This window comes from Salvia hispanica, chromosome 3 (assembly GCF_023119035.1).
Source record: "Salvia hispanica cultivar TCC Black 2014 chromosome 3, UniMelb_Shisp_WGS_1.0, whole genome shotgun sequence".
In the NCBI taxonomy this organism is placed as follows: domain Eukaryota; kingdom Viridiplantae; phylum Streptophyta; class Magnoliopsida; order Lamiales; family Lamiaceae; genus Salvia; species Salvia hispanica.
The window spans coordinates 22,323,761-22,349,895 of NC_062967.1; the positions used below are offsets into that span (position 1 = coordinate 22,323,761).

A 26,135-nucleotide genomic window follows, 5' to 3' on the forward strand; every position below is an offset into this window, starting at 1 on the left:
CAATGGAAATATGCAACATTACTTAAGTCACAATTAGACTATTGTTGTTTTTAAGTTACTCTTATTTTATCATCGTTCACAATCGTGAGCGTTCTTAGTTGTAAATGATAATTAAGAGTACTATAGTTTACAACTAAGGAATATTTGGAGGTTGCAAATAGTAATTATGGATATTTTTATATTAGTGGATAGGTTTTAGTTTGGTTATCTCATTTTGGATATTTTTCTCTCACTCATATTGATAATAAAAGAGTATTTAGTAATTCAGTACTCATATAGTCTTGAGGTTTATATTGAAATAAGATAAGCTTTATTGGACAGACATGAGCCCAGCCCAACATCCTCTTAATTCTAATAAGTTTTATAGTAGTATAATATTATACTTGGGCCCTGAAAAGGCTTGTTCTCTGGCATTAAAATAAAAGGCCCTGAGATAATACACCATCATTTAAATCATAATTTTCTGTTCAATTCTATAATTTTTAAAACTGAAATATAAGTCATAACTTTTCATATTTTTTGCAATGATTCAAAATGATAAATATCGTGAATAATATAACAAAATTAAATATGATGGTATAATAAAATGGTGTTGTTTAGAAAAAACTGTTGTCATTTTATTTTCAATGAAGATTGAAACAACCAAGTTATTCGACATGAAGTGATTTTGCACGTCAGTTTCGGTTTTGACTATTGTTAGATAATTACAAAAGGAATAAAATATTAAATATTAGCATATTGTAGTTTTACAAACCTTAGGACTGACAAGAAAGTCAACGAAAAGTTGTGATTCGAACGAACGAAGCAACGTTGGGCTTGGGGTTCCATTACGGTTACGGCCGGCATTTTATGCTTAACTATACTATATAGGCCTACTAAAATAACATACTAGTACAATATATTGCTACTTTCAAGGGCCTTTATGTTTTCTTTATTTTTCTCACAGTCAGTTTTTTCTTCACACTTGCTAATTTCATTGGAACCCTTTCATTGCATAATACTATATGTTTGCTTTTTATTTTCTCACACATAGTAATTTCATAAAAATATAATTTTAAAATTTCAAAATTATTAAGTAATGAATTTCACATATACTAATATTTAGTTAAACATAAAATGCGTAAATATTTCAAAATTTAAGATAAGAGAGTAATTATCTTTATAATATAACAATTAAAATATTTCTTTAACGCTATAAATATATCATATAATATTATTGATTTTTATTCAAATTTTTGGTCGATGTTGCCACAGCTAGTAATTTTATTTGAAAATTTTAATTTTAATATTACAAGTTTATTAAATGAATTTCATGCAAACCAATATTTATGTATACATAAACATGTAAATATTTTAAATTAGTATCATAAAGTAATAATTTTTACAATATAAGAAACAAATTTAATTCGTCAGTCCCATAAATGTGTAAATATATTACTACTCCTACATAATATCGTAAATCCAATTTTAAAGTTCTGTTGTAGCTGTTTTCGATGATATTGGTACTAAAAAAACTCTATAATGCTGACATAAATTGGGCTATACAAAAAATATACTCCTCCAATACATATATCATAATCAAATTCAAAATCATACACGCATTCAAAGTTGACCTTGATTAAGCCAAGATACTCGTTAGTATTCGCATATTCCATTTTATGGTCTTTTTTCCATTAATATAACAAGCACGAATGCTATTAAATATCACTTTATTTCTGTTGATGGTGATATGAATACTAGCAAATATATTTGACTACATCTTACCAATATTCTTACATTTCATCCCATGCATAACTTGTGACAAAGGTAAAGCTTAATTTTGTCTCTTATCTTACTTTCTTTACTAGTAGATTTAGTGAGTGAATCTCAAGTTCTACTAATATCCAACCCACAATGAGTGAAATTTGGATTTGAGACAAAATCAACTTGTCACCCTGAATAGCAAAAGTGTTTTTTTTTTTAATACAATTATTGATCAGATCATTGATGTAGTTGGGTAAAGTCAAAGAAGTATACATCTTTTGTGACATCCTAGATATCTCCACCCCCCACATTGTTATCTCCGGCCAACAAGTGCAGTTTGTACGTGTCGAATGGCGTTCAGCTCCATCAGCGCGCGGGAGGAGTGGAGGAGCGAGATCGAAGAAGAGGTGGGGGAGGAGAGGAAGTGGTCGTTGGAGTCGGAGAGGGAGAATGCAGTGTATGTTGCGGTGTGGAAGGATATTGACGAGACGTTGAGCATGGACGCCTTGCTGTGGACGCTCAACAATGCTGTGATTGATCCCTCTTCCGCTCTCGTCTTCCTCGTCCATGTCTTCCCTCAGACCACCTTCATCCCTTCGCCACGTAAATCATCTCTCTCTCTCCCTCTCCCTCTCACCCTCTCCCTCTCTTTCTGATGAGTTTCTTGAAATGGCAGTCGGGAAGTTGCATATCGATCAAGTGAACCCGGAGCAGAAGGAGATGTTTTTAGCCCAAGAAAGTGGCAAGAGGAGAGATCTTCTCCAAAAGTTTGTCAATCTCTGCTCTGTTTATCAGGTACATAAACAACCTTCTTGCCTTTCCATTGAAACATAGTCTATATGTTAATAATAGTTTTTGTAAATAACTATGAGATGAAGGTTAAAGTGGAGACCATACTTGTTGAAAGTGATATGGAGGGTAAAGCCATACTTGATCTCATTCCTATTCTCAATATCACAAAGCTGATTCTTGGTGCCAGTAAGGCTACTATAAGGTTGTTGAAATACATAAACACGTCTGATACTATTTTCGACATCTTAGCGTTTGAACTATTTTCACACGGGTTATTGTAAATTTTGCAGACGGATGAAGTCCAGGAAAGGGAATGGTGCAGCTGATCAGATAGTGCACAAGGCACCTGGATTCTGTGAGGTTAAGATCATATGTGAAGGGAAGGAAGTTTCTGACCTGTCGATGACAGAGTCCCCATCTCCTTCTCCTTCCCCCTCTCCCAGGCCAACTCATTCAACTCCCTCCTTTGCTCAAAACAAACAACAAACAGCAAATGACTCGGCTGCTTGCGGTTGTTTCAAAATTTGAGTCATGATAATCCAAGTGCAGATTTGGCCCGAAACAGTTGGGAGAGAGTGTGTCAAACTAAATATAGACTTCAAGAATGATGTTTGAAACAATCATTGTTGCTTCTTATCATTTACTACCAGAATCTAAAAAAATGTACAACAGTTTATTTGTAATCATGTACCAAGTTTGTCAATGCTTTGTGTAGTTTCATATAACAGTTTATTTTGGTTGACCTTTCTGTAATCCAACTTTCTGCAAAGCCTTTCCTTTAGTAAGAATGAGGAAACAAACCTTTACATGATTGGATTCTTGTCACAGTTTTCTGTTGTCTGCTGCAACTAAAACAAGAGCAAGATAAGAGTGGATTAAGTCACGGATAGAGATGTCTGAAAATGTGGGTACATAAACCAGAATATAAAAGTACAGGTCTATAAATTTGGCCCTACCATGTCTTAAATTCATATCAACCTTTTCAAAAAAATGACATTGACATAAAAATTATACACTCATTGACATTTAATCCTCAAACTAACAGGAACCATACAATTTTTACAGCTTCCAAGTGTTCCAAACAATGTACTTAGAAAAATAATGGAAATATAAAAGCAGAAAAAGAAAAACGTCTTCGCGTTTAAGGGCCGCGATGAATCAAGGGCATTTATGAGTTTACTGCACGGGATGGAGCGACGCTTGAACTGATCTTCATCAGCCTACCTCTCTAAAATGAGATCCACAACCAACTTAATTTAGGGCAAACTTGTAAGTTGTAACTAACTAGAAGAAATCAAACTCCAAATATTTGTCGCTCTTCTGATCCGTAGCAGCAACAGAGGTAGGAGTCTTGTCATTCGTCGGGAGAGGCATTTGCTCGTAATCAACAGGTTTTGGGACGTCTGGAGGGCTGGCACAGCGTATTAAAGCCCAATTAACTCCTTCAAAGAAAGGGTGTTGCTTTATCTCGGTTGCACCTCTTTTGTAGCCTAATCTGTGCTGAGGCTCTTTCACAAGCAAACCCCTGATCAAGTCCCTAGCTGCGAAACTGACAACAGGGGATTCTGGAAACCGGAGGGGCTGTCCTACAACATTGAACAATGTGGCTCGATTCCCAGATCCTTTAAATGGAGTTTTAGCAAACAAGAGCTCATATAGAAAGATCCCAAAAGTCCACCAATCCACTGGACTTCCATGACCTTCCCCTTTGATGATTTCCGGTGCCAAATACTCGTGTGTTCCAACAAAAGACATCGAACGAGCATTGGTTGGCTCAGCAATCAGCTCTGGCAGTGGGCTGACCTGATTTCCAATATCATTTTTGGGCTTCCTGTCCTTCTTGGATTTGCTTGAAAAGAGACGAGGAGAAAAGCACATAGTCGGAAGAACACATGATGGCTGAATGCAAGCCGGTTCAATGCATGCTGGCTGCGCACAGTACGTGGAATTTTTATTCTGAGGATCAGAAGTTATGGATGAGGTCTTCACCAAAGTTGGGCTAACAGCACAACGAAGAGAAAGATCAAAGTCTGAGAGCATTATATGTCCATCATCCCTAACAAGGACGTTTTCAGGCTTAAGGTCACGATACACAATACCAAGCATGTGCAAATACTCCAAAGCTAGCAGCACTTCAGCAACATAAAATCTGCCATGAGGAAGTTTGTTAAAGGTATGGTAAATGGATTGAGCCGAAACACTTACATCTTAATCAGTCTCACATTGTATGATCTGTGGGTTTCACATGCTGAGTTTTCTTCACATGTCAGTAGTCCTTACTTCTAAAGGAGAAGTAATCACGCAAGAATGACATCACAATGACACAATCTCATACTAGCATCAATTGTAGAAGTGATAATGTTATACTATAAGAGACAGGTAAGACTGAAAGCATTTTTGCAAATGTTTTTACATGTTTAAGTACTTAGAGGGAAAAAAATATCATAGCATAATGGTTAATATCTTTAACTATGTGTCACAAAATCAAGGAGTATGTGAAATGGATCCCAAAGTATTAATTGAAGCTCAACCAGAAACAGATACCCAAAAAGTAAGTTCAAACTCAATGTTTATGGTTAAAAGTTTTCTTACTTGGCCGCTTGCTCGGAAAAGTGCTTTCCTGGTTGTCTTTGACGAAGAGTATGCAAGTCTCCACCAGGGCAGACTTCCATCAGCAGACATGAAAATTTATCTGTGTCGAAATGGGTGTATAGGGTAGGAAGAAATGGATGGTCCAGGGACTGTAGAATCTCTCTTTCTGTCTGAGCACGAACAAGCTTCTTGCGACTTGCAAGAGATGCCTTGTCCATTACTTTCATTGCAAAGTAACATTTTGTCCCGCTCAACTCGGCCAGATAAACACTCCCAATGTCTCCACAACCTAACCGTTTTAGGAGCCTGAAATGGTTCAAACCCAATGCGCCATCCCTGAAGCGGACAGCTTGGATGGCTTCCCATCGAACATCATTTGCTTTGTGAGGCTTATTGATGCTGCTACTAAAGCTGCTACAGGTGCTCTCATCACTGACATCACTGCTTGTACTTCCCCGACATATGCTGCTCTTTCCACTCTCAATGAACTCAGCACGCTCGCTCACTTTGGTGCTTCCACTGGTTTTTGCAAGGCTATTGGTTCCATCACTAACCTTTACACTCCCTAGACCAGATGATTTCTTCCCCTGATCAAAGGAAGTTTCCCGTGAGCTTCTAATGTCGGTTAACTCAAGATCTTGAGTTTTAGATGCCTTTTCAGACCCGGAGAAAGAGATATTGGACTCTGAGGTATTAGAAAAGATCAAAGAACTCTTTTTACCATTTGCAGATTTGTTGGACTCAGCATCTTCTTTAGGCGCCTTATCAGGCTCGCCTAATTGCTCAGGATCAATCGGCTTGGGCTTGTTAGTAGATTCGTGATCATTCGCCTTGGTAGCATGCTGACTACTAACAACTCTTTGTTGCAAACTCCCCGTAATTCTATAGCCACTTTTCGAGGCCATCAAAGATGGAATGCACACTTTGCTCAATATATGTTAAAGAATAAGTCAAGCATCCACACCACAGCTATATCTTTATCATAGATCTCAGTGAACTCCAACAGACCACAACCTGTCAGTTGGAAAATCAGTCAGCAAACTATACATAATTCGTCAGAGTAATTCTATAAACAATATACTCAGAATCAAATAGTATTTCAAAGGAAATGTAAACAAATATAAAAGAGCCTAAATCATACAACTGCAGAGGACTTTGTCAAATGGCAATTGAGAATATAAAAACAAAGAAGAAAAGGAAAAAAATAAACAGCACGGTTGGGGAAAATGAAAAGGATTATGAGTCAATCAAACAACTCCAGACACATACTTTTCTCACAAAAAAGAAGCTTTAAAAAAGTTTGCAAAATGTAACGCACTTCTACAAAATCATAGCAAAGAAAAAAGAAATTAAAATTTAATGGAATCAAGGACCACCGAAGAAAAGGTGAGGAAAACACGAAATCAATCAGCTCTCAAACAGAAATTAAAGTGACAGTACACAATTATCTTCTTAACATTGAAGAAATAGTTCAAAAATAATCACAATTCACACAAAAAATCCCCTGGCAATCAGATCTTATTGACGAACCCGCAATTAAAGCACAGATCCACAATCAGGAAGTAGAAAAACAACATACCTAACGGGAATCTTGAGGAGAAAACACAAACGCAAGTAGGATTTTCAAAATCAGCTTTGGCAGTGGAGAAATGAAGAAGCCATGGCATTTCTGGTGGTTGGTTTCCTTGCTGTGACAACTAACAAGTGGTGAAGGAAAGTGGAAATGAAATTTAATGAAATTAAATATTTTTAGCCCTACCTATTAGTATTATAGAATAGACACAATATATAGGCATTACAAAGAATGTGACATTATCGGATGTATAATTGGGTAATAGTAGTAATAAATAAACGCAATAATAAATATGGGTGTTTGGTGGATATAAAGTGAATAATGTAAAAGAAGGTAGTTAATCAGTTATCACTTAGCAGAATAAAAATAAACACTTTGCACTACTAAAATAATGAATATTAAATAACTAGTTACTTATAGTAAATAATTTATGTCTCCCAAATTTTCTTTTAGCATTAATTTTTTTTTTTAATGCAGTTTATGTAACATTTCGGCGCCATAGATTTATTATCGAGCTTGTTTGGTTACTTTCGCAACACTAAGTTGATATCTTTTGAGGGAATCATCGAGTAACCTAGCTCAAAATATGTATTCATCCCTACCCTATCATACCAGATTTGCAGAGTAGGTAAAATACCAGATTTGCAGAGTAGGTAAAAGATGCTTTTGGTGGATAATAGGTCTCATAAAAATTGGCTTTTTGACAAAAAGAGATGTTTAGAGCATCCCCATCCGTGCTCTTAGTTAAGAGCACGGAAGTGGGTCCGGACCCACTTTTACTGCTTGTCCTTAGTTAAGAGCACAACACCCACATCCGTGCTCTTAGCTAAGGACAAGCTCAAGGGTCCCACCATTCTATTATTCAATTTAAATAAAAACATTTCCACAATATTAAAATGCATTAAAATATCCGAAATACTATTACAAATTACAAAATAATTAAAAATTACATAATTAAAATCCTAAAAATTAAAAATTACACAAATAAAATCCTAAAAATTAAAAATTACACTACTCGTTGCCGAATTTCGCCCAAATGTGATTGATTAGATCTTTTTGTAGCTCAGTGTGGGCTCTTGTATCGCGCATTGTGTGTCTTCTTTCCATCCTCTCGTTCACCGTCGTATGCACACCTCGACGTGGGGAGACCTCGCGGTTGAGCTTCCGGCTTCATCCTCGTCGTAAAAGTTACCCGCCATCGGTCCTTCGTCAGCTATAATCATGTTGTGCAAGATAATGCACGTGTACATGATGTCGGCGATATTCTTAACGTACCAAAGCCGAGAAGGGGACTTCACAATGTTGAATCGGCCTTGAAGGACACCAAAAGCTCTTTCGACGTCTTTCCGAGCAGACTCTTGACGCTGCGCAAAAAGAATCCGTCTCGGCTCTTGTGGATTGCTGAACGACTTCACGAAAGTCGACCACCTTGAGTAGATACCATCGGCGAGATAGTAACCCATGTGGTATGCATTTCCATTGACGGTGAAGTCGATCGCCGATGCTACACCATTCAAAACATCATCGAAGAGTGGTGAAGAATATAGCACGTTCAAGTCGTTGTTGGATCCGGCAACACCGAAATATGCATGCCAAATCCATAGGCGGTAGTCGGCGACCGCTTCAAGGATAAGCGTTGGGCCGCCACCTTTGTGGCCGCTTAAGTGTTGCCCCCTCCAAGCAGTCGGGCAATTCTTCCACTTCCGATGCATGCAGTCAATGCCGCCTAGCATACCGGGAAAACCGTGGACTGTTTCGTGAAGACGAAGCAACCGTTGACAATCGTCGGTGGTGGGTGCCCGAAGGAATTCCTCGCCGAAAGCAGAACGAACGCCGTCGCAAAAACTCTTGAGGCATAGGATTCCAGTTGACTCACCGACATGCAAATACTCGTCGAAGAGGTCAGCCGTTTGCCCAGTAGCAAGTTGTCGGATGGCACAAGTACACTTTTGCAACGCCGTGAGACTTTGCCGACCGGTTGCGTCTACACCTTCTTGAAAGTATTCAACGCGGGTGGACAATGTGGTGACAATACGCATAAACAACCGTTTTGACATGCGAAAACGGCGCCGAAAGTAATCTTGTGGATACCGCGGCTGGTCGGAAAAATAGTCGGCAAAGAGCCTTTCATGGGCTCCCTCTCGATCACGAGGGATGTAGCGACGTTTTGCTCTAGTTGGTTGAGGAGGAGGGGCGTTGGCGGCGATATAGGCTTCATAGGCGGCACGATTTTGTTCATAATATTCTTGTTCTTCGCACTCCGCTTCCGCAATGAGATTGGTAAAATCCATTTTTGAATTTTTTAGAGAGAGTTTGGGTGAGAGAGGAAGATGTAGATGATTAGTATGAAAAAGTATGAATGAGAGGTAATTTGATGTGAAAAGTGGATGATGAATGTGTGTATTTATAGATGATTTTGGGATTTAAAAAAAAAAAAATTCACAAAAATACAAAAAAAAAACGTCTATAAACGGCTCTATTTTTTTGGGAATCCAAAAATAATTTTATTTTTATTTTTTGGTATTATTTTTAATTATTTATGAATTTTTTAAAAAAAAAAAAATTAAAATTCGAATTTGCCAACGGCTATGCCGTTGGCCAATAAAAACACGCCACGTATGGCTGCTCAGCGGCACGGACGTGCTCTTAGCTAAGAGCAGCGCCGTGCCGCTGGCACGGACGGACGAGCTCGTGCTCAGCGGCACGGACGGACGGACGGCAAAACGCAACCGCTGCGGATGCTCTTAGAGTTTACAAGATTTAAATATAGAGTGAACTTTAAAATTATAAAGATAATAATAATATAATAAAAATATAGGGTGTATCTTCTCTACATTATTCTCTCTTACTTAACAACTTTTCCACTTATTAATTATCATTTCTATAAAACGAGTGTAAAAAAGTCAAAATGACTCCTAATGTAGGATGGAGGAAGTAATATTTTAGTTTTTACATTTTATTTCTAACTTATTTGTTCTCTCTTTTATCCATATTTTTTAATCTCTTTCATCTATTTAATTTCTCTCTCATAGTATTTCTATATTCTTCATTTTTTCACGATTTAATGTACATGTCGAATTAGAATACATACTATTCCTTAAAAATATTATTTAAATAACAAATTATAAATATTAAAATTATTAATATGCACTTGTTAGAACTAATTTGGACACTTGGCAATACTCCCTCCATTCTATAAGAGTATATACTTTTAATTTGACACAAATTTTGATGTATAATTAATAAAGCATTCTATAAGCGTATAGACTTAATTTAACACAAATTTTAATATATAATTAATAAAATAAAAATTAAGTAAAAAGAAAAAATAACTAAAATATTATTAATGGAGATAAATTCCACCTTATTATAGAAAAAGAATATTCAAAATTAGAGAATACATACTCCTATAAAACAGACTAAAAGGAAAAAAATACACATTTATAGGACGAAACGAGGAAAACAAACTAAAAGAAAAACACATACACTTATGGCCTCATTTATCATTTTTTAACATATAACAATAAGAAAGGGAAATCTTATGGATTGTTGTATATTTCAATTGAAATTAGGGATTCCGTGTACAACTCTAGGTAACCCTTAACTACATATACATCTGATCATATATGCTTTATGCATTAAAAAAAAAGTTATTCAATGCAAGATCTAAAAACATATCTATGTGGCCCAAGTACTAAGTATGCTATGGTTCGGGGCTTTAACAGGTCAATTGATAGAGATTAATCGTTTTTTCTCCGATGCGTTAACATTCTTCTTTTTTTTATTATAGCTATTGACACCAGAAAGAATGAAGAAGATTAGAAATACAATCAAATATCTTTGACAAATCCCCCTTTATTTTCTCTTTTTTTTTCTTAAAAAGCACCCACTTATAGGACAAAACGAGGAAACAAGGAGAGACATAATAGGATCACGCTGTGGAACGAAGGAGAAAACAGACTAAAAAGAAACACATTATGGGACGAAAACCAGGAGAGACATAATAAGATTACATTTATAGGACGAAACGAGAAAACAGACTAAAATGAAATGGGACAAAATGAGAAAACGAGACATAATAGGAGTGACATATGTACAAGATCCATCCGTGTCGTTAGGATATCGTCTAGATACAAAAATTCAATCCTTAGGGCACTTGAAATTTTCACTTTAAATATGAAATGCTTTCATTAAAAAAATTGAAAAACAACCTTCCAATTTATCCTATCCCAGAATCACAGCTTTTGACAATGACAATCCAGATAAAATTTGAGTAAGGTAATGCAAGCACAATAAAAGAGACAAAAGTCACCAATCCAACAATGACAAGAAACTAGAATAGAAACCATAAAACCGCACTTGACCACCCTAAAGCCTAGAGTGAAACCGAGGCTTAACCATGCTGCTACTCATATGGACCATTGACAAATTTGTAGCAGTATCCATATCATTTATAAGATGCTCCGTCTTCCCAACTTTCTTACCCCCATCCTTGCTCCAACTGGGTTTGAGGATTGATCTGGGAAAGCTGTAGCTGCTGGAGAAGCTGCTGTAGAGAATTGAACCTCCTTCTGCGAGGGAATCATAGCTCCTTTCTCTGCAGAAGTATCCCTTCACATCCAAAGAAAATTCTGGATTCAAACATTTCTCACCAACAGAAGTATGCAAGGCCACAGAAAACTTTGCAGGCCTGAAGCACGCCAACACCCTCTCGACCATCTGACTAAGATCAAGAACTCTGAAATCATAACCAGCAGCCTCAAAACTTGCATAACTGAACCCATCTTCTGGTGTCACATGAATATTCGAGATTGCACTTCCTTCTATAGCATTCATGGAGTAGCCACAGGGGTCAAAATCAAAGTCACATATCTTGGACCCAGGAAGAATTTTCCTGATACCTGAAGCTTCTGTCATGACAGCAGCAGAGCTCGAGTGTTTCTTGAAAAACACAGAAGCCTTCTTCTTGTCCAAGTTCGTCATGCACACCTCTAAGGTATAAACAGGATCCATATTGCTGGTTGCTTGAGCACAAGCAGAGTAAGTGTGCCATTTCCCATGTCCATCAGCACCACCAGTCACAGAGGCTTTGCTGCTCAGGCCACGTTTGCTAAAATAGCTATCGAGAACAGCCACTTCATCACTAAAGTGCCGATGTGGAAATGGCTGGGCACTTGGGAATATGAATGTTCCACGAGTGTATATAACAGAGCTCACAGTAAGTCCAAGTGAATCAGCAAACTTAAGGATAGGTGGGACTGAAAGCAGCAGTTTAGTTGTCCCGCAAGTTTTCACTATTATCTTGTATGGGTACACGAAAAGGCTAGATTCAGAGAGGACATAGGAATCAACTTCAGTGTTCTTTAACGAGGATACGATGGTGCATTGCGCTGGCTCAAGTATTTCATCCAACTGATCTTTTGAAAGAGAGCGGAGACCATGGGCCCTAGGATCAGCAATTATTCCAGGCTCACAGAATGAAATCTCGAGTCTTTTCTCATAACCTTCAAATCCGATTGCCGAGATAGGTGAGGCCATTTTTCTGTCAGTGAGGAAGCAATGCTGTATGGAAGCAGGGATAACAAGGAAGATGGAATAAAAGAAACAAAGCACAGTTTTGAGTTGGAAGACTGTTTCTCCTGAACCACTTGACGTGGTTTATTGCTCAAGCGTGATGAATCTCAGGATGGTCTCCGAGCACACTGTTGTTATAACACAAACAAATAAGAGATATAACTAATTGAGTAAATAAGAAGCAGGATCAAAATCATGTGGGGGAAAAGAAGTAACACTCACGTTGGAGTAGGCAGCAGATCTGAATCTCTTAATTCCTCCACGCGGTCGAACGTCTTCAATGCTGTAAATGAGGGGAGCTTCGAAGCATGAGGATTTACTACTACTACTAGACTTCTTTTTACCTCCTTTGGACTCCATATTTCATTCAATTATCCTGTAGCAATCAAACAAAATTCAGAAAAAAAAAATTAATACATGGAAGGTTTAAAACAGCAAAAGAAAAAGCATGTAAACAACTTCTTCCTCTCCATAAAATTCTAGAGATAACGAGAAATATAGCCAACAAAAATAGTTATCATACAGTTTTTACATAAGACCAACCATAACCACCAGAAAGTGGAGAAGAAACAAGTAATAATAACAAGTCTTATTATCAAATTCTTTTCCAGATTATGGATTTCATTTGCAGTACGGTTACAAATGTTGCAGATGTATACAGAAAAAGCGAAACAAACAGTAACTAAATTTTCCAACACTGCTCACAATTTCCAAGATGAATACAGATATGCATAGGTTGCAGAATATATGTAAGCAATTTTATACCCACGATTGAAAGGGTTGCTTGCATTTTACCCCTCAACAAAGAATAGCACCATTTTTTCAGAAAGATGCAACTAATTGCCTCAAAACATTCACAAACCCAATCTCTCATCGACAAAACCGATCCATTGCAAACGAAAACATGATTTCAACATAATAATATTATTCAAATGTACCAAATAACCATATAGGATGGAAAATTTGCCAGAATATTAAAGATAAAACAACTACTATATTAAAACCAAAGCACGAAAACATAATCACAGATGAAAGTTTGATTACTCACAAGTAATATCGATTGATACAACGAGGATTCAACAAGACCGTCGAGATCTACTTTTTTCCGCAGGAGGATCAAGAACAAAACCTAAAATTCAACAGGATCAGAAATCATGAATATATAAATCATATGCGGTTACATGAAAACAAGACACGAGAGAGAAACATACAGATTGAGATGCAGGCGGATGAACTAGGAACGAGAGCGCAAACGTAAATTGAATAGAGAGGGTTTGGAAAAAGAGAAATGAGGGAATTTGTAGGGAGAGTTAGGGTTGAAATTAGAAGGGGTGGCGTGAGGTGATAGGGATGAAAATAATAGTAATAAAATATTACAATAGGTTAACCAGCCGAGTAAGCAAGTGGCATTACACCTGTCGAGTAGATTCTAGATGAGTTCGCCACGTCGTTTTTTCATATATTTATATCAAAGTATTCAAAAATAAAATAATCAACATAAAAAATAATCGCCCCACAATCTAGTGGTCGTCCACGGCCTTGCGAGATGGGTGGTGAGATCAGACGGTCGATCGGCGGCGAAAAATATTTTCAACTTTATTTTGTTTTATTCCTATTTCTACAATAAATACCTCTATTTCCACAGGTCACATCTATCTCAGTCTTTTCCCTCATTTTCTCTCTCCCTAGAATGGAAATGTCTTCCGGTCTATGTTGATGCTTATTTCAATTTTATTTTAAGTTTGTCATGTACTATTTTTTTTTCCAATATTTGCTAATTATTCCTTCCGTCCCCTATTAATTATCTATTTTTGCAATTTGCATTCATCTCATTTTAATCGTCTATTTTCACTTTTATTATAAATAATAAATAGGCCACACACTCCACTAACTTATTACACTAATATTTTATTATAATACTCCATTTGTTTCACTATAGTTGAGTCATTTTACCATTTCGGAAAGTTTCTTCATAGTTGAGTCATTTCCTTATATGGAGTAACTTTTTTCTCTTTCTTACTTTACTCTCTCTTAATTTATTTTTTCTACTTTATTCACTTTATACATTATTCTCTCTACATTTTCTTCTCTCTTACTTTTTTATCTATTTATTTAATGTTGGAAGAATTACAGCTGGAGGAACCGATTGCACACACACACTCTGAAGTATAAACTGAATGTGGAAAAAGAAGAATTTGGGAGATAAATCTGGTGTATATTTCAATCGCAAAAGGAGACTGTGCAAAAATGTTACAACTACTAACTGTAGCTCAAACACAAGTATTTATACTCAGCTACTAAAATCTTATCGTACAACTAAGAAACAATCTAATCATAGAAATCTTCATCGCACGGCTGTCGTAGCTTCTCGGGCTCAAAGCGTTTTGAGCTGTTTTTCCACATTGACTTGAGATAATTCAACATTCACCTTTCACAAATCTCCACCATGAATGCTCAATTGAGCTCAGACACTTCTGCTGCACAATCCCACAAGTTGCATACACAAATCAAATTTTTCTTTCGACAATGGCTTTGTGAGCATGTCCGTTGGATTTTCTGAGGTGTGAATCTTGAACACTTTAACTCGGCCATTCTCAATCTCCTCCCTCACGAAATGCAGTCTCACATCGATGTGTTTGCTCCTCTCGTGAAACACTTGATTCTTGGCCAAGCTAATAGCTCCATTATTATCACAACCAATACCCACGGCCCTTTGCTCCACCCCAAAATCTGCAGCCAATCCCTTCAGGCAAAAGCTCTCTTTTATTGCAGATGTTAAGGCTATGTACTCGGCCTCTGTTGTAGATAAAGCCACAACGTTTTGCAAACCAGATTTCCAGCTCACCGCAGCCCCAAACATTGTACATATATAGCATGTTTGTGACTTTCGGTTATCTATGTTCCCTGCATAATCATTGTCGCAATATCCTACTATGGCATCACCCTCATAATCCCGGTCTCCAGCAAACAGAATGCCAAAATTGCCAGATCCCTTCAGATATCTCATCACCCATTTAAGAGCTAGCCAATATTGTTTTCCAAAGTTTGCCATGAAACGACTTGTGACACTAATTGCCTGTGCTACATCAGGCCTTGTGCTGATCATGACATACATTATGTTACCCACTATGTTAGCATAAGGTATAGCCTGCATCTCCCTTCTTTCAATCTCATTCTTGGGCCTTTGATCAGATGATAGCTTGAAATGCATAGCCAATGGAGTTGCTGTCTCTTTGGTATCCTCCATTCTGAATCTTCTGATCATCCTAGCAATATAGTCAGATTGACTCAACCAGATTGATTTATGCTTTCTATCTCTGAATATATCCATGCCCAAGATCCTCTTTGTACTGCCCAAGTCTTTCATGTCAAAAGCAGAACCTAGATCATCTTTCACCTTTTGAATTTCTTCCTTACAAGCCCATGCTAGCAATATATCGTCCACATACAATAGTGAGTAGGCTATTGGAATACCCTTCATCTTTTTGATATACACGCACTCATCGTACTTAGATCTACAGAAACCAGACTTAAGCACATGATCATCAAATTTCTTGTGCCATTGCCTACTAGCTTGTTTTAACCCATATATGCTCTTCTTCAATAAGCACACCTTATCCTCATCCCCTAGTCTGACAAAACCCTCGGGCTGATGCATATAAATCGTTTCTTCTAAGTCTCCATGCAAAAAGGCTGTTTTCACATCCAATTGCTCTAATTCCCAGTCCATCCTAGCTACCACCGCCAGCAGTACTCTTATGGAAGCATGCTTGACTACTGGTGAAAAAACTCATTATAGTCAACACCTTGTTCTTGTGTGAACCTTCTGGCTACCAGCCTAGCTTTGAACCTGATCAATTCATTGTCAGCAGATTCGATCTTCTTCTTGAAGATCCACTTGCAACTTACTATCTTTCTGCCTTCAACTTTATCAACAAGAATCCAGATCCCATTCTTGATTAATGAATCTATCTCATCAATTATGGCCTCAACAACCTATCTCTTTCCTTACTTTCCATTGCTGCTTTGTAGGAGTTAGGCTCAGAGAATTCAATTTCCTCAGCCACACAAAGTGCAAAATATATCATTTCAGAATCTTCATACCTTGTTGGTGGCCTGATATTTCTTCTCCTGACTCTATCCCAGGCTAGCTGATAGTCACTGAGATCCTCATGTTCCTCAACCGGTTCTTCTATTTCAGAACTCACTTCATTGCCTGGTTCATGTACCATCTCTTCCTCCACCACAATCTCAGAATCAGACTTTTCTTCTGACACCATAAACTTCTGCATATCATGCTTCTGAGTTTCAGGTTTCAGTTTAAGAGGCATAACTGTCTTATCAAACAATACATCCCTACTGAGAATGATCTTGTGATTATTGGGCTCCAAATACCAGAGCCTGTACCCCTTCACCCCACTCTGATAGCCCAGCAGTACACACCTTAGGGCCCTAGCATCAAGCTTACTTTGCTTCACATGTTCAAAGGCTTTGCATCCAAAAATTCTAAGCTGAGAATAATCTCCATACTGACCATACCATCTCAAGTTTGGTGTGTCACCATCTACGTTAGATGAAGGGCACATATTCATCAATTTGACTGTTGTTGCCACAGCCTCTGCCCAAAAACGTTTCTCCATTCCAGAAGCAAACAACATAGCTCTAACTCTCTCCAGGATAGTTCTATTTGGTCTCTCTGCAACCCCATTTTGTTGTGGGTTTAAAGGAACAGTCCTATGCCTCTTAATACCTCTATCATGGCAAAAACTTTCAAATTCTATAGACAGAAATTCAAGCCCATTGTCAGTCCTTAGACATTTCAGTGTGCATCCCTTCTCTAACTCCACCATTTTACACAAAGGCCTCAGACTTCTCCTTTAAAACATACAACCAAGTTTTCCTAGAGTAGTCATCGATTATAGTCATGTAATACCTACCACCTCCAACTGAATTAACTGGTGAAGGCCCCCACAGATAGCTGTGGGCATAATCAAGTGGAGAGGCAGAGGTGTGTTTACCTTTAGGGTAGGGCAGTTTCTTTGATTTCACAAAAATGCACTCTTCACACTGAGCTTGGTTGGAGATGTCAGCTACAGGGATCACCTCTTTCTTTGCTAACTCCTTGATGCTCCCAATTGCTAGATGCCCTAGTCTCATATGCCAAGTCTTTAATGACTCTGTCTTGACAATATGAACTTCATCATGTCCAACCTTTATCACCGTGGCATTAAAGTAATGCAGAGTTCTCTTTCTTTCACCCTTCATCAATACATTTCCATCCTTCTTGATCAAGATTTCACCACCACCAGACTCAAAAGTGCAACCATTTCTTTCAAGTAGGCCAAGGGATATCAAATTCCTTTTTATGTCAGGAATATACCTGACTACACTGATGATTTTAACTGAGTTATCATACATCTTAAGCCATATACTGCCAACCCCCTCAATCCTACAGATTTGATTGTTACCAAGGACCACAGAACCCGATGCTTCCCTTATCTCTTCAAACCAGTGAGCATTTGGGCACATATGCAGGCTACAACCAGAGTCTAATATCCAAGAACTCCTATCACCCTCCTATATCACATTCAAATTCTCTGGAGATTCATTTTCTTGAACACAATCAATTGTGTTCTTGCCCTGCGCTTGCTCACTTGCCTGCTTCCTCTTCTAGGCAAAACAATCACGCTTCAAGTGCCCCGGCTTCTTACACCAGTGGCACGATCGAGTCTCCTTTTGATCAATGGAGCTCGGCTTGAAAACATCACGATCTTTCTTGGATCCCTTTTTACCTCTGAATTTCTTGACGTTCAGACTCTCAACACTGGAATCTTGCGTCTTATTCACCCCTTTTTGCATCTCCTTCACTCTTAGGGCAGACTCCACCTCAGCCAATGCGATAGTTCCTTCTCTACCATACATTATCGCATCCCGTAATTGATCATACAACTTTGGCAAAGCATTCAAGAGGAGAATCGCTCTGTCTTTGTCGCTTAGGGTGACATCTATATTTTCGAGATCATCTATCGCTTTGTTGAAGTCCTTGAGCTGTTCGATTATCCCTTTTTCTTCCAAGAACTTGTAGTCGTAAACCCTCTGCTTCATCAAGAGACGATTGGCCAAAGACTTCGTCATGTAGAGTCCATCCAATTTCTCCAATATACTAGCTGCCGTAGTCTCTTTAGAGACCTCCCGCAGCACTTTGTCGCCCAGACACAAAACAACCGTGCTATGAGCTTTCGCGAGGACTTCATCCTTCTTCGCAGTGGCTTTGGCATCAAGAACTACCTGCTCCGCTTATTCCTTCCCTTTGGTCTGCAACGCCTCTCCAAGACCCTGCTGAATCAACATAGCACACATCTTAAAACGCCATAGACCAAAATCGTTCTTCCCTGTAAATTTCTCCGCCTCAAATCGCGAGGCCATCGATCCCTAAATTTTCACCCTAGTTTCTCTTCAATTGATCGGTGATCGGCGATTCCCTGGGTTTGGTGCCCCTTGTACGCCGGAAGACTCGTACAAAACAAATAATCAGATACGGATTTATTTGACCGATTATGCGATTAATCAATTCACATGTTAAACAGATAATTGCATGATAGAACGCAAATAATTCATGCTTATAGAAAGTAAATCCTAAAACATGAATTCTACGGTTTAGAGTTACCGATTTGATTCTCCACACAACTGTGTTACCTTAAAGTGGACGACGCCCACAACCAGTCTACTAAGCAAAAGACTTAGACTTTGTTTGCTTCTTATACATTCAAATGTTTATAAAACATCTTCTAAATGCACAAGCAAACACAATGTAATAATATACTGATTCTATTCGTGCGAAACAACAATTCCCACACGGACGACGCCACTTGTTGGAAGAATTACGGCTAGAGGAACCGATTGCACACACACACACTCTGAAGTATAAACTGAATGTGGAAGAAGAAGAATTTGGGAGAGAAATCTGGTGTATATTTCAATCGCAAAAGGAGAATGTGCAAAAATGTTACAACTACTAACTGTAGCTCAAAAACAAGTATCTATACTCAGCTACTAAAATCTAATCGTACGACTGAGAAACAATCTATCATAGAAGTCTTCATCGCACGGCTGCCGTAGCTTCTCGGGCTCAAAGCGTTTTGAGTTGTTGTTCCACATTGACTTGAGCTAATTCAGCATTCACCTTTCACATTTAACACACCCAATATTCATTTACAAAATTTCGTGCCAAAAAATTTCACCTCAACTATGGTGAAACGGAGGGAGTACCAACAAATAAACGTGGAACTCATGTTCCACTAACTTTTTAAACTCATTTTTCATTATATTTCTTGAAACTTGTGCAAAAATTAGAATAGACAATTAATGGGACAGAAGGAGTATATTATTTTAATATTTTAATTAATTTTTTTGATAACATATTAACAAAGAATTGCAAAAATAAAAATCGAGATAGATTGTACCATTTCAGGGAGATGATGATAAAAATGCTAACTTGGTCGATGGGAAATGGAGATATGCTATTACCATTGTGAATGCTCTAACACTGATAAATAATATAGTGACGTGGACTTTGTCAAACTTTTTATTTATCTTGATTGTGCTTCTAATTACTCCCTCCGTCACATACAAATAAACCTTTTGATATATACCTGGATTTTAATGCATAATTGATAAAGTAAGAGAGAATGAAAAAAAATAGTTGAAAATGTGTAGTGGCTATTTATATGAGACGGACGAAAAAAGAAATATTGCCTATTTCTATGGGACGGAGGGAGTATAATCTATGTTTTTGAGTAAACAATATCGTTAGTATATAAATAAAAAATAAAAAATTAGTACTCACCCGTCTTAACTAAGTTGAGTCAAAACTTTTGGATACGGAGATTAAGAAATTATATTGAAAAATAGGAAATAATGGAATAAAGTAAAATTAATTGGATGTTTATATTTTTTGTTAAAAAATAAAATAACTCAACTTAGTTGAGTTATTACAGAGTAGAATACAACACAATTTAGTTAGAACAGATGGTATAGTATATAAGAAAATTGATTATATTTTTAAGTATTATTACTTGGATAGCTTCCACTAATTGAATTGGAGGTTCTTAGATTTATAGTATATTTTAAATATATTATTTCAATTTTACAAGGTGTGTCATTCTTCTTGAGAAATTGTTTTAGGATTATTTAAGATAATTTGTTTTCAAGAATGAAAAAGAAAAAAAAAATTAAATGCATTATGAAAAAAAATCAGTCAAATTTAACACTAACACAAAACCACCCAACATAGTAGTACAAAAATATCCAACATAGTAGGATTATTCACATTGTTAAGGTCCCAAAACCATCCAATGCATAGTAGTACAAAAATCTTAAAATGAGTTTTGCTTACTTTAAATAAAATCCAAATCTATTAAGCCCATGCTAAACAGGCTTGACTAACCTCTGATTGAAAGAGATACTAATTCTAATAACATCTAAATTTGACTTCTGAATGAAACATGGAGTATAACCAAAATTAACGTGAGACTACTCGTCTATCCTTAATCAAATGGTTAGGGACCTGTATTTGGGTATGGAACAACTTTAAACTATTGGGTCAGCTGTCTCATCTATCGAAGTGCCTACAAATCAGCACGAGGAATAGTCACTGAGCCCGCCGATGGATACCTTTGATAATTGGCAAAAAAATTACATGGGACAACAACAGCCAACACAAGCAGAAAAAAAAAAGAGAAGAGGGCAACATAGACGTGTGTGTTGGCATAGAGTGGTATTGTGTTAATGTCAATCTAAGATTTCGAGTTCTAGTCTACCGCACTACCGCAGCATATTTATTCAAATTCATCAAGAATAGTAACTAAATTTCTTTCTACATAGTATGATGCAACAACTTTATACTTGGAGTATATATTTTTTGTCTTGCCTCTTCATTAGCAGAGGATATGTTCACAATCTCACTACAACAACTCAATTAACAGAAAATCTTGTGATCTATCTTTCTTCAACGTTTAATGTATGTCATCTTCGATAAACTTCTCATTTGAGCTTTGCTATGAGGATTTAGCTGCGGTGCAGCGTCTCCCGCAACCTCCCTCTTCTTCTCCTTCTCCGTCTCCACCTTCACCTTAAAACTCAACTCTTTGCTGAGCTGCGCTCCGTTTGTTCCGGGCGCTTTAGGCCTGGTACCATTGCCTTGCTCCTCCGCTGCAGTGCTACTTACCTTCGAAGCCGTGGTGTTGCTTTTCTCCTGCTCGAAGAAGAGGACTTGCACGACCGTTCTTAGTGGCAGCCGCTCGTTCTTGCTAGCATGAGATCGCACTTCTGGTGACAGTTTTTGGCAGTCTAAGAAGCTGCAGAGGTGTTTCTTATTTGCTTTGCTCACATCAGGATGTGCCTGTTTGTTGTATAAGAAATATAAAACCACATAGGGTCATGTTAGATTAATGACTATCTTAAATTTAACCAAAATATAATACGAAGACATTTGTATGCCAACAAAATGTAGTTGACATACGTATGTCTTGTCCTGACATCTATATTACATGTCAACACAATGCATACGTATGTCAACTACATTTTGTTGATACATATGTCTTCAATAATGCAGGTTGTTGCCATAGTTATCAATTATTATCAATTTATAAGATAGTTATCAATTGATCATATCCCAAACCATATATTTTATAGAATTAAAAGCTTTTTCAAAAATGTATAAATATACCTTGAGATAGATGTTGATTGCTTTGTAAAGATGGTCATGTTGAGGCCTTGCTGTTGCTGGAAGAGTTTCAATCAGAGCCACCATTTTATGAGCTGGCATTCTTGCATCCTTTGCAACTACTTGCAGGTAAGAATCAATGAGCTTCCCCACCTTATGCATCTCTCGCAGCGACTCCCTTTCGCCTGCTGAGCTGCGACGTTTCCACTGCCTCAAGAAGCTCCATGCAACCGTCTTAACCAGATCAACCTCGTGTGAGGTTCCTGCATTAGGAAGCAGCAAGTCCGGAAGCGTGGCCTCGTGTAGCTGCAGCCCGGACAGCCTCAGGAGCTCTGCTTTCGACACTGGAGACGCTCCAAGCGTGTTCGCGGTGCTGAGGAGCCTCAGCAGGAATTTGACCGAGACAGACCCTTTCTCCGCTGGAATGAGCTTCACAATCGTCTCAAGGATTTTCCGTTTTCTGTTGGGAGATTCACGGGAGGAGTTGAGCAGCCAGCAGTGCGCGTAGACGTGCAATGCCTCGCCAATGAGCTGCGGCTGCAGCATGCTGGTTGAAGAGACGGTTGTGACTATGCTGCTAAACATGTTTATGCCTAGGCAGGATAAGTCCTCTGTCCACCAGTCCTTTGGTACTGATTTGCGCCGTTTCCTGATGTATCCCGGCCTTGTATACGTGTAAGACCACCTAACCTTCGTTGGAGGCGTTAGAATCTTGTCAACGATGGACTCAACGCAACGTCTCACAATGCCAAGATTCACACACCACTCGTGCAATCTCTCAGCGTTCTGTAGTGCGATGAGAGTGTCCTTCCACGCTTGGAGGATGCACGACGAGAAGAAGGCCTCCAGCTTTGCAATGAAGTTCCCGTGTTCGAATTTCTCGGTCATACGCAGGAAACTAGCAGCACAGAGGGCTGGCACAAAGTTGTGTGCACTGAGGCTGATTGTGATCCCATAACAGAACTTAGCACATAGCTCGAACGCCTCCTCACCTCCCGGGATGTCGTGTAGGTCCACGGAGATGCTCCCACCGTTTTCGTCTCTCTCAGAGAAAAGCCTTTGCAATAGGCCACATTTTGGAACAAGACAAGACTGAGCTAGGCACAAAAGCAAGCATTACCAATTTGATCATTCTATATTATTGGATTTAAACTAAAAAATTTACCTTGTGGAGAAGATAGGTCATGCCATCTATCCTGATGGTGAGGTCAGTTGGCACATCTGATAGCAAAGTCCTGATCAAAATTTCAAAATTTATTATCTGTAACAGCTTATATATATTAAACAGCATTTACATATAATCAAATTTGGGCCTACCTCGTTGTCTCATCTGTGTAAAAGGTGTCTGGATTTAATCCAAGTTTCATAAACTTCATTTCTGCAACAAGATTTTGAGAGCAAAAATCAGTTGCTAGTGAAATGTTTCTTCAAAGGGACCGAGATTGAAAAATGCAAATTCAAGATTACTACTATAATTTATCACACACACTTCAAACATCAACTCAAATTCTTGATCTAAAATACTTGATAAAGTGGCTTTTGCAAATCATTGAGCTTATTTGGAAATGGGAATCCTGAAAAAAGTTGAGAAAAAATGGTGGTAGGTAGAAATCAAGTATTGTTGAACAAAACAAAACTGGAACTTGCTTTTTCATGAAAATGAGGAGAGGCAAAAATAAAAGCAGGAAACCATATATGACTAATGCATTAACATTTTGATCCAAACACCACAAACATACATAATTTCTCGAAAAGCACTATCAACTTATGTTACATAAATATGGTAGCTACCCAAATTAGTAGCAATAGGTTTGCTTTTGTTTTACTTTATTCTTGCTTTGCTTTACCTATCAGTTTACAAGTGACCAAACTTCAAATTAGGGACTTTAAGCATCAAAATTGCAAACATACCTCAAAATTAGCAGATTCAAGAGTTTAGAGATTGATCATAATAGAGAGAGAAAGCCATTGTGGAAGCAAGTGAAGCTATAAGGAAAATGTGTATCAAATGTGAATGTGGGCTTAGTCAATATGATTAATAATGTGGGAAAAGCAATTCTACTTAGACAAGATATTACATGCATGACCGACAATAAGATTTACTCTGTCTCTTGCTTCAATTCTATAATGCTACTTTCGTACCATTTCTTCATATTTGACCACAAATCAATACCAATTTTTCCTAATATTTTACTTTTTCATTTTCAATTGGGATGCATGAATCAATTGTTGAAATAAAAGGGAAAAAAATGGTCGTAAAGCTAACGAAACTTATAGAATGTGGAATTAATTACAATTAAAGTTATCCAAAAAGAGAAAAAATCATCATAATTTAACAAAAGAATAGTTTTAGAGTGCCACTAGTGTCTTTTTCTTTCTTTTCACGATCGTTAAATCAAGACGCAGATTAAATTATGTTAGTGAATATCGAAAATGAAATCATCATGTCCTTTCTCCTTAATTTGATCGCTCTGAAGCACTCAAACATTGTAATTTGTAATTAATTATTTAAACCCAAAACTATGAAAACTATCGAACGAATAGAGTTAATCTTCTTCAAAATAGGCTATGATATTTAGGTATGATGACGTTATTCATTCAATCATAATATGAATGTCATTGGATTTAAATATAAATTTTCTTCAAAATTAATTCATTATTTAGTGATTTAGTAAAACATTTAATTCATCTAAAAATATAAATTTTCTTAAAACTACCTTTCATTAAAGCCAAATTTAAATCTCTCACTACTCTATCAAGTCGGGATAGAGAAGTCTTTGGAGCGAGGGAATCGCCAAGTATAAAAAAAGAGACAATAATTTAAAATTTTTCCAGCATTATTATTTATTTAATTAATACAAGTAACCTTTTATAAGTAGCACTCCGCTTGGACATGTCATTTCCAAGAAAACCGTGGACTAACATGCTATAATTTTCATTTAAATACGAGAAAAGGGGTTATTAGTGATCAGAGCTTCAAGAAAATGTAATACTACTAGTAAATTTGATTTATTTATTGCAGACAAGCTATCATTATTCATGGAGGAAGTAATTTCAATGATGGGGAATTTAGCAGTCTAGATATCTTTAATCTCATGGCCTAAAGCAACATCATTTCCAACATCATTTTAATTTTTAGAGGAAGAATACATGCTATCATCACAAGTGGACAGTAGGGGCATGGTAAGTTGGTAACGAATAACGATTATTGTAGTAATAACGTGATTAGCATTTTTATCATGACTAACTAATCACCGATTTTAACAAATAAAAATCTAGTTTAAAATATACACAGCTTACATTTTATTCTATAAAAAACTTTTAAGGAAATATATTACATTTCAAATAATACTAGATTTTGGGGATTTTTTGTAAAATTATCATTCACTTACAAGCCCTACTGAAATTTAGTGAAACTAAAAAAAATTGTGGGAGTAAGTTGTAATCCATCCGTCCGCGAATAAGAGTTTCATTTCTTTTCATCACGGGTTTTAAGGTATGTTAAAAAAGTGGATGGAACAAAGTTAGCGGGATATGCGTCGCATTTGTATATACTAGTTTTAAATGATATGTGAATGAAATGGGTTATTCGAATATGATGCTTCTTTACCATTTATAATAATTATGAACCAAAATAGAAAAAAATATGATCACTTCTATTGGCGAATGGAGGGAATAATATTTTACAAAATTATCATATTGAGACAATCAAGTAATGAAAATTCATATATGACATTATAAACAATTTCCTTAGATAATATTATTATAATAACGAATTAAGGACAACTACGTACATTGCTCTAGGCTAAGTATAAACTTTAAAAAAAAAAAAAAACTCAATACAAATTACTGATAATTAGAAACACATGTATATAGTCCGTCCTTAGAAATAGAAATTAGTTTCACTTTGTTTTCTTTTAAAATTAGATATTTTTTTATTTTAGAATTTTTTTTTTCACTTTAATAGATGAGACTTATTTTTCACTAATAATATTATAATTAATTTTTTTTAATTCTTCCCTTTACTAACTTTGCATTAAAATGTATACTATTTTAAAAAATTTTATTTGTAAGCGACGAAGGTAGTATATGAGGTAATGAAAACGATACAAATACTACATAACATTGTTAGTCTGC

General features: G+C 36.9%; 4 protein-coding genes across 6 annotated transcripts; 1 reads left to right on the forward strand and 3 right to left on the reverse strand.

Moving 5' to 3' along the window:
* The first annotated feature begins 1,793 nt into the window (after positions 1-1,793).
* LOC125216789 (U-box domain-containing protein 33-like) lies at positions 1,794-3,289 on the forward strand. 2 transcript variants are annotated; one of them, XM_048118559.1, is made up of 5 exons: positions 1,795-1,806; positions 1,993-2,346; positions 2,420-2,538; positions 2,622-2,737; positions 2,826-3,289. In XM_048118559.1, the coding sequence occupies exons 2-5, from the start codon at positions 2,094-2,096 to the stop codon at positions 3,061-3,063; spliced, it is 726 nt and encodes a 241-aa protein (XP_047974516.1). In that variant the 5' UTR covers positions 1,795-1,806; positions 1,993-2,093; the 3' UTR covers positions 3,064-3,289. The 2 variants fall into 2 exon arrangements, with proteins under 2 accessions (XP_047974515.1, XP_047974516.1); XM_048118558.1 differs by having other exon boundaries at positions 1,794-2,346.
* A 242-nt stretch (positions 3,290-3,531) lies between these two features.
* LOC125215376 (serine/threonine-protein kinase D6PKL2-like) lies at positions 3,532-6,873 on the reverse strand. Of its 2 annotated transcripts, none has more exons than XM_048116778.1 (3): positions 6,707-6,873; positions 5,128-6,141; positions 3,532-4,684 (listed from the first exon to the last, which is right to left on the reverse strand). In XM_048116778.1, exons 2-3 carry the CDS (start codon positions 6,030-6,032, stop codon positions 3,820-3,822), a joined length of 1,770 nt encoding a protein of 589 aa, XP_047972735.1. In that variant the 5' UTR covers positions 6,033-6,141; positions 6,707-6,873; the 3' UTR covers positions 3,532-3,819. The 2 variants fall into 2 exon arrangements, with proteins under 2 accessions (XP_047972735.1, XP_047972736.1); XM_048116779.1 differs by lacking the exon at positions 6,707-6,873 and having other exon boundaries at positions 5,128-5,714; positions 5,849-6,011.
* A 4,026-nt stretch (positions 6,874-10,899) lies between these two features.
* Positions 10,900-12,372, reverse strand: LOC125215377 (S-adenosylmethionine decarboxylase proenzyme-like). Its single transcript, XM_048116780.1, has one exon. It carries the CDS (start codon positions 12,236-12,238, stop codon positions 11,069-11,071), a length of 1,170 nt encoding a protein of 389 aa, XP_047972737.1. The 5' UTR covers positions 12,239-12,372; the 3' UTR covers positions 10,900-11,068.
* Positions 12,373-21,131: 8,759 nt separating this feature from the next.
* On the reverse strand, positions 21,132-24,000 carry LOC125212989 (BTB/POZ domain-containing protein At5g47800-like). Its single transcript, XM_048113311.1, has 5 exons — positions 23,910-24,000; positions 23,316-23,376; positions 23,164-23,233; positions 22,002-23,090; positions 21,132-21,674 (listed from the first exon to the last, which is right to left on the reverse strand). Exons 2-5 carry the CDS (start codon positions 23,372-23,374, stop codon positions 21,282-21,284), a joined length of 1,611 nt encoding a protein of 536 aa, XP_047969268.1. The 5' UTR covers positions 23,375-23,376; positions 23,910-24,000; the 3' UTR covers positions 21,132-21,281.
* Positions 24,001-26,135: the final 2,135 nt, after the last annotated feature.

Bases quoted from the DNA above. Each gene is read 5' to 3' on its own strand.
- LOC125216789 (XM_048118558.1), top strand. From the start codon at position 2,094: ATGGCGTTCAGCTCCATCAGCGCGCGGGAGGAGTGGAGGAGCGAGATC. The intron at 2,347-2,419 runs GTAAATCATCTC...TTGAAATGGCAG, and splicing joins CACCTTCATCCCTTCGCCAC to TCGGGAAGTTGCATATCGAT. The intron at 2,738-2,825 runs GTTGTTGAAATA...TAAATTTTGCAG, and splicing joins GCCAGTAAGGCTACTATAAG to ACGGATGAAGTCCAGGAAAG.
- LOC125215376 (XM_048116778.1), bottom strand. From the start codon at position 6,032: ATGGCCTCGAAAAGTGGCTATAGAATTACGGGGAGTTTGCAACAAAGA. The intron at 4,685-5,127 runs GTAAGAAAACTT...TCCTCATGGCAG, and splicing joins TTTTCCGAGCAAGCGGCCAA to ATTTTATGTTGCTGAAGTGC.
- LOC125215377 (XM_048116780.1), bottom strand. From the start codon at position 12,238: ATGGCCTCACCTATCTCGGCAATCGGATTTGAAGGTTATGAGAAAAGA.
- LOC125212989 (XM_048113311.1), bottom strand. From the start codon at position 23,374: ATGAAGTTTATGAAACTTGGATTAAATCCAGACACCTTTTACACAGAT. The intron at 23,234-23,315 runs GTAGGCCCAAAT...AATTTTGATCAG, and splicing joins TACACAGATGAGACAACGAG to GACTTTGCTATCAGATGTGC. The intron at 21,675-22,001 runs GTATATTTATAC...TACAACAAACAG, and splicing joins CAATCAACATCTATCTCAAG to GCACATCCTGATGTGAGCAA.